The sequence below is a fragment of the Taudactylus pleione genome, unplaced genomic scaffold (genome assembly GCF_031769625.1).
Source record: "Taudactylus pleione unplaced genomic scaffold, aTauple2 ptg000040l, whole genome shotgun sequence".
Classification (NCBI taxonomy): Eukaryota; Metazoa; Chordata; class Amphibia; order Anura; family Myobatrachidae; genus Taudactylus; species Taudactylus pleione.
In genome coordinates this window covers 23,309,009-23,324,209 of record NW_028284442.1, presented here as the reverse complement: position 1 = coordinate 23,324,209, position 15,201 = coordinate 23,309,009, and the positions used below count along the sequence as shown (strand labels likewise).

At 45.3% G+C, this 15,201-nt stretch overlaps 1 protein-coding gene across 1 annotated transcript in view; it reads left to right on the top strand.

Annotated features, from left to right (window-relative positions):
- Window positions 1-15,201, top strand: part of LOC148538431 (uncharacterized) — a 94,518-nt gene that overhangs the window by 26,079 nt on the left and 53,238 nt on the right. Inside the window, exons 4-6 of the mRNA XM_088453842.1 lie at window positions 4,372-4,455; window positions 6,107-6,191; window positions 8,933-9,051. Of these exons, the coding sequence (XP_088309968.1) occupies window positions 4,372-4,455; window positions 6,107-6,191; window positions 8,933-9,051 (288 nt within the window). The remainder of the gene's footprint in view (window positions 1-4,371; window positions 4,456-6,106; window positions 6,192-8,932; window positions 9,052-15,201) is intronic.

Below are 15,201 nucleotides of genomic sequence, written 5' to 3'. Positions count from 1 at the left end.
TGGGTGCATATTGATCATGTGAAGACCACATGTGCTGTTTCCACTCAATAGTTCACACATCTTATTGAAAAGGAATTTTTTTTATTGACTATTTTGTTGTAAATAAGTTTTTGAAAGAAATCTGTATAATCATATTTTTTTTGTTTTTTTTCTCCCCTACAGGTCAATGAGAGCAGGTTGTTTAAAAATGGTCTAATATTTAAAAAGATTGCACAGGATGATTAATTGATTGGGTCGGGGCCGGTGCTGGACTTCTATGCACCCTAGGCAAAACTTCTGCATGAAATAGTAAGGCCCCTGTAGTAAGGCCCCTGTAATGCCCCCTGTAGTGCCCCCAGTAGTGCGGCCCCTGTAATGCCCCCAGTAGTAAGCTCCCCCCTGTGCACACACATAATTAAAAAAAAACAACACTTACCTTACCGCTCCTCGGAACTATGGGAGTGATGTCATGACATCACTCCCATAGTGCACTGTGGGACCCGGAAGACGGAGCTCGGGAGTGAGCTCCGTCTTCCGCAGCCGCCGGGGGCAAGGGGGGTTGGTCAGGAGCCGGGTGCCGCGGGGGGAGGTAGAGAAGGAGCCAGGTGCCCGCTGGTAACACAATCTCAGGGGTCACCCGGCAAATATGGGGGGGGTGATCGGAGGGCTGGGCACCCTCTAGTGGCCAGCGCCTCTAGGAAGCTGCCTAAGCTTGCCTAGTGGAAGCACCGGCCCTGGATTGGGTACACCTAGTTTGATGTATACTAACATTTCTTTCTATTTTCGCCGTACATCGAAAAGCAGGCTAAAGTGGATCAAAGAGCCTAAGACTTCTCTGATTCTCCTCAACAATTAATACACAGATTATTGTCAGGAGAAGGGGGGGTGTTATATGGGTATTTGAAGGATGAAAATTTAAGATTTCCCAGATTAGGGATCGGTTAGAACTTGAATGCCACCTAGTGGAGAAAAGTTCAGTCTGTAACACTCGCCAAGGCTAATGATGTGTGATTTTTGGAAACTGCAATATAGAGAAGACAAAGTTATAAATTATCATAAATTGGTGGGGAGGGACAGCTAATGCTCGGAGAATCTGTTTTTCGTCCACATAGGGAAATCAAGTCAATAACAGGATATCTGAAGACTGCAGGCAGATCGGATGGAAGAGAAGACATCAGATTTGGTAGGAAAGGTGGAGACTTTCAAAAGTACTGATATATCTTAATTTCTTATTTAGATGCTGATGAGACCTAGCTGTAGACAAATGATATTTCTGGCAGATGACTGCATGGACCCTAAGATGATTGGATGGAACACAGATAGGAAGGACTGGGACACAGGTGATCAAAAACAGATGTCCAAGATGACTACACCCCAGGAGTGCCCGTCACCTCATTTGGCGAAGAAGATGACATCAAAGAAATAAGAGACTTTTAGTTTGAAATGTTGATGGACATTAGGAAATGGGCCTGTTGCTTACATAGGAAGATTTTTTTTGTCCTTGCATAAATACAATCTACCTATGTCGTAGGAGAGAAATGCTGCTTCTAAACCCTTTCATTACTTCTTACTCTGAATTGTAAAAAGTACATTGTTATAATTCACCTTCTTTGATCATATGTTCATATAAACACTAAAATTGTGACATAATATACATATGTCAGTTTATCTGTTGAGAACAGGCAATTGCCATCAGGGGGACTTGTTATAGGAAAATTCCCCAAAGATGTCTCCTGTCTTGAAACTTCACCCTTCTATCTCTCCCCCTGCCTTTCTCTGCTCTGCCAACTGCAGAACCAGTGAAGACCAGTACACACACACACACTCACTTTATCAAAGAATAGAGATTGCTTCCCCCATTTCCTGGGTCAAGTTACAGCCAGACTCTTATATGTGATGAACGAAGGCTGAGCAAACATGTGCTGAGACTACTGCCTGAACAACATCTAAGCCAGGCCTGTGAACTCCAAGAATATAAGTATCAATCATTATATTGTATTGTTTTTATGTGTCTAATTGAATATATTGTTTTGTAGTTAATTGTAACAGGGTTATGTATGTACTGTGTAATCCTACTTTGATAAACTAATATTATACAGAGAACTGTGGGTGTTTTACATTATTTCATGTGGTGATAGGATTTATATAGTGGGGACTAGGATTTATAAAGCAAGTAATAGTATAAGGAATTAAAGGGAATATACACTAAGTATCCCTTATCATCTATGCATCAATTTTATGGTAAAAAATAATCGATTATGGCTATGAATAAAAAAAAATATATATATTATTATACCATATTTTTCCTCCAATATTTAAAAGAAGGGGGCTTGTCCTCCACCTCATTAGGTGGGTGCCCTTTTCTTCCCTTTCTTGCACTCTGCTCCAGAGGTTAATTGTGATAATACACACAGTCACTTATCTGAGCAGATCCGTATGCCGTCAGCAGGGGAACGGAGGGAGAATTCTGATAAGGGGAGCTCCGGAGCGTGTGGTCTTCAGCTGGCTTGTTCGAATAGGCAATAAAACATGTTTCTCTGCCTCAGTATCAGTGGCTTCCTCAGTAGCATACTCATATGCTCAGATAAGTGACTGTGTGTAATATCACAATCGGAGGAAAAATGTAGTGATAATAATATATATTTTTTTTTTTATTCATGGCATTGATGGATTATTTTTTACCATAAATATATATTTTTTAAATTGTTGCATAGGAATGTATATATCATTGATACATACTGTGCACCTGATGGATGCAAAGCATTCAGGCCCTGATTCAGAGGTGGACCCTCTGACAGAGCGCTAACTCTGAATCAGGTCCGGTCTTTTTTTTTTTTAGAACGGCCTCCTGACCGCTCGCATAGCTGTGGGTGACCACCCACAACTATAGCGAGTGGCCAGGAAGATGGTCGTGATGGTCTTAACCATCAGGCTTGCGACGAGACCCTTATGGTAGGGTCTTGTTGCTGCAAGCCCCAGAGAGATTTTGGCTCTAAAAGAGCTGGAATCTCTCCACTGACATCACTTGACTGACATCCACTGACATCACTTGACGAGACCCTTGTGGTAGGGTCTCGTTGCCGCAAGCCCCAAAGAGATTTCGGCTCTAAAAGAGCCGGAATCTCTCCACTGACATCACTTGTGATGTCAGTGGGGCCGGCCCCAAACGGTAGGCATTCACATGGGAATGCCTCTGTTTGGGCAGCCACCAAAGGGGGCGTGTGCTGTCACTCAACATCGACAGCTTTCCCCCTTGGTGCGAGACCCAGAGCGATGGTTTGCCCATCGTGCGCATGCGCTCTGGGCCACCATCGACCCGGTTGCGAGCGCTCAGCGTTTGCGACCGGGTCTGAATCAGGCGAATACATATATCACTGATACAATATATCTGTGGATGCAATCTATTTTTTACAAAGTATACGTTCACATCTTGCAAAAGAGATTTTATTGCCACTGTGCTTGTGTAGCCAGCCATAATCATAACTGGACATTATCTTGCACCTTAAAAGGATCCAATTGTCAGTGTGTCTGTATATTCAGCCATAAACAGAACTGTTTGCTGTGTACTTAGTGATACTGCAGAACAGACATTCTTTTTCACAAATCTATACAAAATTGCAGTATAAAAGGAAACATATTGTGTTAGCTGGAACTAAAAACTCATATGCAATATTCCAGAAAAGGATAATATCAAGGGAGGATAATAAAAGCCTCAAGTGGATACACATTATCTGCTAAAAAGTGAAAAAGCTACAACTGTTTCTGTTTCTCCTAAATGAGATCTGCTGTTGTTTATAGACCTGTGATCTTTTTATGTGTGCTTTAAATGCAACTGGTTACTATAACAGATATTAGTGGGAAATATTTATTTTAGTAGTAACATTGGAGGTGTACATTCTAAGTAGTTCATCAGTGAATTACATGTGAGCGTTTAATAAGTATTCCTATTGGGAAAGTGTTTTTGTATATTGAGAATTTTTGAATGTGAAGGAATGTGTGCATGTCATTAAGCTGGTTTAATAAGGAAACTAGATAAAATAAAATATTTTTTTCTTTATATATAAAACTGTTTGCCAGCGTTTTCAATTTATATTTTATGTAAATTATATTTTATTAGTAAATTTTATGACACGCCTCCCAGATGTAGTAGTACACGCCCACTTTACCACCGCACTCATAGGTGTTGCTTTCACAATCTCCCTGGAATGCTTTTTCAAAAGTAGGCAAGTATACTTCACTTAGTCGTAGGGATTATAGCTCATTATAAAAAATGATTTCCTTGTGTGTCAGCTATATAATGATGAAATGTAAGATACCAAAGACCTAGGGAATGTAGAGCACTAACAGCATCTATTTTCCTGTCTCTAACCTGTGGTCCTACTTCATTCTTAGGCCAGTTTACGAGACCTAATGCAGAAATATGCCAAACATCCAGAGTCATTGAGGATAAATGAACTTCATGTATATGAGTCTGATGTGAGTAAAATACTGGTACAGAGAGTTATGTGTAGCAATGTTGTAGAATATGATAGAAATCAGATCATTGTATTGTTAGTGAATTGGGAGGAATGATCACTGTCTCCAAATACATTGTATGAACCAGGCTCATACAAATCAGCACTGTGTACTAACCAAATTACTTTTTGTGATGGTAGTGACTAAAGCCACCAAAATGTAATTGTAAAAACTAGCCAATCTTCAGAGCAGTGTATAATATGCTCCCATTTCTACTGTAGATAAGTAGAATGTGCTCCCGTTTCTGCTGTAGATAAATATAATTGTGCTCCCATTTCTGCTGTAGATAAGTAGAATGTGCTCCTGTTCCTGCTGTAGATAGGTATAATGGGTTGGGTTTGCATTCTCGGCGCATGGTATGAGGTCAGAATCCCGGCAGCATCATGATGGTGGAAATCCCGACGCATGCAGATAAGTATCCTAATCCTTCCCCTAACCCTACCCACCTTTCCTGAAGCCTAATCCTAACCCTCCCCTCCTGCAGCCTAACCCTAACTGTCACCCCCTGCGCAGCCTGACACTAAAACTCCACTCTCACAGTATAACACTCCCACCCCTTAATGCCTAACCCTAACCCTAATATGTACCGTTGGGATCGCAGCCATCAGGATTCTGGTCCCAGGATTCTGACTGATGAAGGGATTTTCCGGCGCCGAGATTGTGACCACCAGCATTACGTGTCCCAGGATGCCGACTACATCAAAAGTGTAATTTTCTCCTGTTTCTGCTGTAGATAAGTAACATGTGCTCCTGTTTCTGCTGTAGATAAGTAGAATGTGCTCCTGTATCTGTTGTTGATAAGTAAAATCCCATATCTGCTGTAGAGAAGTAGAATGTGCTCCTATTTCTGCTGTAGAGAAGTAGAATGTGCTCCTATTTCTGCTGTAGAGAAGTAGAATGTGCTCCTATTTCTGCTGTAGAGAAGTAGAATGTGCTCCTATTTCTGCTGTAGAGAAGTAGAATGTGCTCCTATTTCTGCTGTAGATAAAGTAGAATGTGCTCCTATTTCTGCTGTAGATAAAGTAGAATGTGCTCCTATTTCTGCTGTAGATAAAGTAGAATGTGCTCCTATTTCTGCTGTAGATAAGTAGAATGTGCTCCTGTATCTGTTGTTGATAAGTAAAATCCCATATCTGCTGTAGAGAAGTAGAATGTGCTCCTATTTCTGCTGTAGAGAAGTAGAATGTGCTCCTATTTCTGCTGTAGAGAAGTAGAATGTGCTCCTATTTCTGCTGTAGATAAAGTAGAATGTGCTCCTATTTCTGCTGTAGAGAAGTAGAATGTGCTCCTATTTCTGCTGTAGATAAAGTAGAATGTGCGCCCGTTTCTTCTGTAGATAAGTTGAATGTGCTCCTGTTTCTGCTGTAGATAAATAGAATGTGCTCCCGTATTTGCTGTAGATCAGTAGAATGTGCTCCTGTTTCTGCTGTAGATAAATAAAATGTGCTCCTGTTTCTGCTGTAGATAAGTATGTACTGTGCATTTTGTGTTGGAAAATGTTACAAATTATTAACAGCACAATTCTCAAAACAGATAAATTGGGTTGAATATCACAATGTTGGTGTCAATGATAACAAATTATGTGACTTAAACCTCATCTCACCCTAAATAGAGGCAGATTAACCCAGGAGTCAGGTTGGGAGCTTCTAATCAAATCAGCCGCTTTGAAATTCCAATGGATGTAAAACTGTTGGAGAGTGAGTTGAACATACTACATTACAAGAATTTAATTACATTGAAAATTTAAACATTTGTGAAAATCCAGAACCTGGTCATTAAAAAAGCTGGAAACTTGGAGCATGCCTTTCTGAGTGCAGGCTTGGCGGCACCCCTGTACCACAAATGACACCTATATGCAAAATCAACATATCAGTTTGTTGGAACAAGTTGTTTGAATGAGCTTTAAGGGATGGAGAGGGTATATATATTGGGGTAGTCTAAGATGGTGTCCTTTTCACTTTTCAAACCTCAGTTAAATATTTTACCTTGTAAAACAGTGGTTCTCAATGCCAGTCCCCAGTACCAACAACAGGTCATGTTTTGTGGATTACTTTAATCTTGCACAGGTGAGTTAATCTGTTTTGTGCTGGGTCAGTAATTATCTCCCCTGCTTCCACATACAGACATACTCAAAAGATGACCTGTCAGGGATACTTGAGGGTTGTAGTTGAGAACCACTGCTGTAAAATATATCCTGTTTTTGCGTGTGCACATAATACAAGGCGAGTGATTGCCAGCTAGCTTAGAATGCCCCATTCCCCCTTTTCCTCCCCTGTCATTTAAAAAAAAAAATCTATGTTTGCACCCTATTTGCACCCCACCAATGCTGCCATCTTAATATACAGCTTTACATGTTTCCCATATAAACTGGTGCATTCATGCAAAAAATAAGAATATGTGCTGCGGTTGTCCCTAGTTGAACTTTCGTACTTGACCATGAAGTGTAAAACCTCAGTGTACTGTTCTCTTGGATTTAGGGGCTAATGTGGCTGAAGTTGTTGGGGTGCAAAGTTTACATAGGCGAAAAGGAGCAGAAGGGCTGCATTGCAGGAACGAAGCGGGATGGGTTTATTTTAAAGAGGGGAACATTAACAGGGCATTTGCAAAGGGCGCACCACCTATTTCTCACTGCAAAAGGACATGAAGTACCAGCCACCTCCAAGGTTCCAGAAACTGTATCTCATCCCTATATTTATACGGGATTTCAACTACATCCCGATTCTCTTTGTTGTTGCACTGACAGAGTCAGGGTAGGCAAAAACTAAAAGTATAATGTTATAAATATAAAGAGTGCCCAGAAATGTACGTTCCCACCAAAGCACCACTAGTAGGAGCAAAGTGAAAGCTAGTATAAATGGGATGTAGTTGAAATCCCGGCTGTTGGGATGCAAAGAATCCGTAAGCAGTGAGCTCTGAATTGTTCCCCATATCTGGGGGTGATCCGAGTGTTCTGGGTGCCCAGCTTGTGTGCAGGAGAACGAACAACGCTCTCCACTCTAAAATCTGCCTTCAGAAATCACTTTGTCTAAGCTATCTTTGTAGATGCCCTTACACTGCTCAGTAAGGGAATTGCAGGGAAGTAGACATGTGGAGGTGAACTGCAACAACATTAAAGGACATCAACTGTAACAATGTTATACAGATATTTTTTTCTTATAACACTGCATACCCCATAGTGTAACTGATGTATATTATACTCAACGTTTTAATTAGCTCCAATGTGGTACCATGCCAGCCTTCAATGAAGCCTGATAGGTCATGAGTTGGGTCAAAACTGTGGACCCTTTTTCTCAGTGCCTGGAACTGGGTTCTGGTTGCAATAATGTGCCCAAGGCAGCTCTCATATGAAAGGGATTGAACACATGGCATCCACTCGGAACATAGCACCTCAGTCAGAGGCGGTCGTTAGATGCAAGCGGTCGCACAGATTCAGGGCAGCCGCTTGCATCCTGAACGGCCGCCTCCTTGTTACCACCCACAGCTTAACGACCGACCAGGTTGATGGTCGCGATGGTGATCACCATCGCGACCATCGGGGCTTACGACCAGACTCTAGGGTAAGGTCTGGGCACTCGTAAGCCCCAGGGAGCTTTCTGCTCTGATGGAGCAGGAAGCTCCCCACTAACATCACTTATGATGTCAGTGCGGCCGACCACAAAACGGCAAGCGTTCGTAAAGGAACACCTCCGTTTTGGAAGCCACCCCCCACGGCCCGCCTACCAAACGGGGTCAGCTGTCCATCAACATCGACAGCCACCCCTTTGGTAACGAGCTCCGGAGCGGCAGAGTTTCTCTGGGGCTGGCGGCCGCTGCGCGTGCGCAGGCCAAACCATCGAGTCGGTTACGAGCGCATCGGCGCTCACGACCGACTCTGAATGAGGTCCATAGACCTTCCACATTGAGTTTGCGTCTGACTGTCATTGATGTCATTGTGACATCACTGCAGGACTTTCTACAGCAGTTGTTAGCCATGGCAGCACAGACACTTTCATGTTTTTATACCCACCCAGAACCATTGCAGCAACAGTTGTCTAGCAATAACAACGTAATGATTATTAGACGAATGCTGAGGTACAAATGAGATCTGAATAACAGGTTCCTGCACTGGCCATTACTACTGTAGGTCCTTCACCATATTATCTGCTGTCGGTTGCATATTATGCCATTTGAAGGAAATTATTGGTCGCAATACAGTACATTGTATAATAGCACAGGAAATAGGGAACCCTGCACCTCTGCCAAGTGTTATACAATGCATAAGGACTTTTTCATAACACTTGAAAGAATGTATACCGTAATGGAGGATGGATTGGGCAAATCACTCATGAAGATACTCTTTGATAGAGTTGACAGTTATTACTACTCTATGAATTATGTTTCTTTGAGCTTCATGACAAATCAGGTAACCCATGCTTCATTTATTGCACCTCTCCTGTAGATATAACTGTTCGTGAATATCTCAGAAGCTACTGCCGGGTGGTCAAGCGACGACAGATGTATTATAAAAAATTCTTTGATAAATTTGACAAAGACAAAGATGGAGTTCTCTCTATTACGGTAAAAAAAATTAACTGATTTCTAATTTTAGTAATATGTTGGCAGAATATTGTAATTAATGCAAACACAAAAAACAACTGTATCATGTTTCCCGAAAAGTGTTGAATGCAACAGTATTTCCTGCTGCCAAAATGTTTTTTTTTTTTCAATTTGTACCTTAATAGCTCTTTTCTACAGAATAAGTTGGGTTTGGTTTGTAATTTCCCACATTTTAAGATGCAATTGGCTATTAATTACAACAAGATTTTCTGCAAACAAAACAAGTTTGAAGGACGGTTTGGAATGAGCAGAATGTGTCCTACTGGGCAGTTTCCCATGAGATGCAAACAAAATCATGGATATTTAAGGATACATTTCAGCTTATTGAAAGCTGGTCCCAGGGATTTTACTTTAAATATCTCTGACACAGATCTCTATTTATATAATTTCCTACAAACAGCTGGATGCAGAGACGTTCACAGGGAGACTGAATACATTTCCTTAGAACAAAATAATAGTGGCTTTGGCTGGCAGAAGGAAGGATTGTTGGTTATTAAAGTCGCCCCCCAATTTTTTATTTTTTTTTGCTAAATTACAGACTATGTGGCCTATTTATCAAGCTGTTTTTTCACAAAATTATGCAGAAACTGCAGTTTCTGTATAATTTTATGTATCACAGAAATGTCCTACAAAAGGCTAAATACCGCTGCAGACAGCAGTCCCCATTAAAGAGCCTTATTCAAATGTGTGCACAAACCCAATGGTTTACGTACATATCTGTTGTTTGGGGATCTGAGCATACATAGGACCCACTCTGCGCATGTGCAGAACAGGTGCTGCGTGATCGCTTGCAGTCCCTCCTTAGCCACAGTATGACTGACATGCTGCGGCGTTTGGGAGGCAGAGACTAGTACCATTCTAGTGTGTCGAGTGTCACCCCCGTTTTGTGGGCGTGCCGTGGCTGGGGTCTGCCTCGTCAGACGCAGACTTTCTGGACCCGGCTGACCAGTTCCAGAAGCCAGTCTGCGTAAGATTCGGCTTACACAGACTGGCCACGGGCAGCGACGATCGCAATGGTGATCTGATGCTATGTCTATGAATGCAAAAACTCAGATCACAGATACATGCAGGTGGCGTCTGTTTCCTACAGGCACCTCCTGCTGCATTTCCATGTTAGTTGCACGGTATTGCACAGCCACTTCCTTGCAGCTGTGCAATACTGCCCACATCAGAATCATGCCCATTATTACTGGGGACTGCAGGTGGTGTAAACTACTTTATACCTATGGAGTCATCTTACGATCCCTCTCCCATGGAAGTGGCATAACTAGACAGGGTTGAGCGAGGGACGTGACCTGGGCGCTGTGGCAGGCACAGCAGCGGGGGGCACCACCGGACAGGGAATCGTACGTGCTCCGTCTGCCCGACCCCGCCACCATTGTACCCGGACTGAAGACTGATGTGACTAACGAGCAGGCAAGTGTGCCTGCTGGTGTTGGCTGTGGCACACTGTAGGGGGAGCTGCAGCAGAAGTGCGCAGCCCCTCCCAGGCACTCTTCGCATTCTCTATCCTGAGAGTTGACGACGGGTGACAGGGTGATTCTTTCATTCCCAGATGCTCTCTCCGCTCCGGAGCAGCCAGGTGTGTATTAGTTTTTTTTTGCAGGGGGGGGGGGTGACTTTTCAAAACAATTGATGCCAGCAATGTATTTTGCTGTCTGCATTTGTGTGAAAGAGATGTGTGACTGTGTCAGTGTGTGTGTATCTGTGCCAGTGTGTATATCTATGTAGTGTGTGTGTGTGTCTGTGTTAGTATGTATCTGTGTCAGTGTGTGTGTGTATCTATGTCGTGTGTGTGTGTCAGTGTGCCTGTGTATCAGTGATGGTGTGATTAGAGATGACACGGGGGGAGGCGATGATGTGGCTGAGAGACAACACAGTGGGGGAGGCGATGGTGTGGCTGAGAGACAACGCAGGGGATAGATGATGGTGTGCTGAGAGACGATGCAGGGGGAAGACGATGGTGTGGCTGAGAGACGGCGCGGGGGGGAGGTCATGGTGTGCTGAGAGACGATTCAAGGGTGAGGTGATGGTGTGCTGAGAGATGACGCAGGGAGGGAGGTGATGGTGACACACTGGGCACAAGCACACACACTAGTAGCACATCAGCCATCCCGGAAACACACACAGCGCATCAGAGTCACACTGGACACAGGCACACACACTGCACATCAGCCATCCCGGAAACACACACAGCGCATCAGAGTCACACTGGACACAAGCACACACACTAGTAGCACATCAGCCATCCCGGATACACACACAGCACATTAGACACACTGGGCACAAGCACACACACTAGTAGCACATCAGCCATCCCGGATACACACACAGACAGCACATCAGACACACTGGGCACAAGCACACACACTAGTAGCACATCAGCCATCCCGGAAACACACACGGCACACCAGACACACTGGGCACAAGCACACACACTAGTAGCACATCAGCCATCCCGGAAACACACACAGACAGCACATCAGAGTCACACTGGACACAGGCACACACACTGCACATCAGCCATCCCGGAAACACACAAAGCACATCAGACACACTGGGCACAAGCACACACACTATTAGCACATCAGCCATCCCGGAAACACACACAGCACATCAGACACACTGGGCACAGGCACACACACTAGTAGCACATCAGCCATCCCGGATACACACCCTGACAGCACATCAGACACACTGGGCACAAGCACACACACTAGTAGCACATCAGCCATCCCAGATACACACAGAGACAGCACATCAGAGTCACACAGGGCACAGGCACACACACTGCACATCAGCCATCCCGGAAACACACACAGCACATCAGACACACTGGGCACAAGCACACACACTATTAGCACATCAGCCATCCCGGAAACACACACAGCACATCAGACACACTGGGCACAGGCACACACACTAGTAGCACATCAGCCATCCCGGATACACACCCTGACAGCACATCAGACACACTGGGCACAAGCACACACACTAGTAGCACATCAGCCATCCCAGATACACACAGAGACAGCACATCAAACACACTGGGCACAAGCACACACACTAGTAGCACATCAGCCATCATGGATACACACACAGACAGCACATCAGACACACTGGGCACATGCACACACTAGTAGCACATCAGCCATCCCGGATACACACACAGCACATCAGACACACTGGGCAGAACCACACACACGTGTAGCACATCAGCCATCCCGGATACACACACAGCACATTAGACACACTGGGCACAAGCACACACACTAGTAGCACATCAGCCATCCCGGATACACACACAGAGAGCACATCAGACACACTGGGCACAAGCACACACACTAGTAGCACATCAGCCATCCCGGAAACACACACGGCACATCAGACACACTGGGCACAAGCACACACACTAGTAGCACATCAGCCATCCCGGAAACACACACAGACAGCACATCACAGTCACACTGGGCACAGGCACACACACTATTAGCACATCAGCCATCCCGGAAACACACACAGCACATCAGACACACTGGGCACAGGCACACACACTAGTAGCACATCAGCCATCCCGGATACACACCCTGACAGCACATCAGACACACTGGGCACAAGCACACACACTAGTAGCACATCAGCCATCATGGATACACACACAGACAGCACATCAGACACACTGGGCACATGCACACACTAGTAGCACATCAGCCATCCCGGATACACAAACAGCACATCAGACACACTGTGCAGAAGCACACACACTAGTAGCACATCAGCCATCCTGGATACACACACAGCACATTAGACACACTGGGCACAAGCACACACACTAGTAGCACATCAGCCATCCCGGATACACACACAGCACATTAGACACACTGGGCACATGCACACACTAGTAGCACATCAGCCATCCCGGATACACACACAGCACATCAGACACACTGGGCAGAAGCAAACACACTAGTAACACATCAGCCATCCTGGATAAACACACAGACAGCACATCAGACACACTGGGCAGAAGCACACACACTAGTAGCACATCAGCCATCACGGATACACACCCTGACAGCACATCAGACACACTGGGCACAAGCACACACACTAGTAGCACACCAGCCATCCCAGATACACACAGAGACAGCACATCAAACACACTGGGCACAAGCACACACACTAGTAGCACATCAGCCATCATGGATACACACACAGACAGCACATCAGACACACTGGGCACAAGCACACACTAGTAGCACATCAGACATCCCGGATACACACACAGCACATCAGACACACTGTGCAGAAGCACACACACTAGTAGCACATCAGCCATCCTGGATACACACACAGCACATTAGACACACTGGGCAGAAGCACACACACTAGTAGCACATCAGCCATCCTGGATACACACACAGACAGCACATCAGACACACTGGGCAGAAGCACACAAACTAGTAGCACATCAGCCATCCCGGACACACACACAGACAGCACATCAGACACACTGGGCACAAGCACACACACTAGTAGCACATCAGCCATCCCGGATACACACACAGCACATTAGACACACTGGGCACAAGCACACACATTAGTAGCACATCAGCCATCCTGGATACACTCACAGACAGCACTTCAGACACACTGGGCACAAGCACACACACTAGTAGCACATCAGCCATCCCGGAAACACACACAGACAGCACATCAGAGTCACACTGGGCACAGGCACACACACTAGTAGCACATCAGCCATCCCTGATACACACAGAGACAGCACATCAAACACACTGGGCACAAGCACACACACTAGTAGCACATCAGCCATCCCGGATACACACAGAGACAGCACATCAGACACACTGGGCACATGCACACACACTAGTAGCACATCAGCCATCCCGGAAACACAAACAGCACATCAGACACACTGGGCAGAAGCACACACAATAGTAGCACATCAGCCATCCTGGATACACACACAGACAGCACATCAGACACACTGGGCAGAAGCACACACACTAGTAGCACATCAGCCATCCCGGATACACACACAGACAGCACATCAGACACACTGGGCACAAGAACACACACTAGTAGCACATCAGCCATCCCGGAAACACACAGCACATTAGACACACTGGGCACAAGCACACACACTAGTAGCACATCAGCCATCCCGGATACACACACAGACAGCACATCAGACACACTGGGCACAAGCACACACACTAGTTGCACATCAGCCATCCCGGATACACACACAGCACATTAGACACACTGGGCACATGCACACACTAGTAGCACATCAGCCATCCCGGATACACACACAGCACATCAGACACACTGGGCAGAAGCACATACACTAGTAACACATCAGCCATCCTGGATACACACACAGACAGCACATCAGACACACTGGGCAGAAGCACACACACTAGTAGCACATCAGCCATCACGGATACACACCCTGACAGCACATCTGACACACTGGGCACAAGCACACACACTAGTAGCACATCAGCCATCCCAGATACACACAGAGACAGCACATCAAACACACTGGGCACAAGCACACACACTAGTAGCACATCAGCCATCATGGATACACACACAGACAGCACATCAGACACACTGGGCACATGCACACACTAGTAGCACATCAGACATCCCGGATACACACACAGCACATCAGACACACAGGGCAGAAGCACACACACTAGTAGCACATCAGCCATCCTGGATACACACACAGACAGCACATCAGACACACTGGGCAGAAGCACACACACTAGTAGCACATCAGCCATCCCGGATACACACACAGACAGCACATCAGACACACTGGGCACAAGCACACACACTAGTAGCACATCAGCCATCCCGGATACACACACAGCACATTAGACACACTGGGCACAAGCACACACACTAGTAGCACATCAGCCATCCTGGATACACTCACAGACAGCACATCAGACACACTGGGCAGAAGCACACACACTAGTAGCACATCAGCCATCCCGGAAACACACACAGACAGCACATCAGAGTCACACTGGGCACAGGCACACACACTAGTAGCACATCAGCCATCCCGGA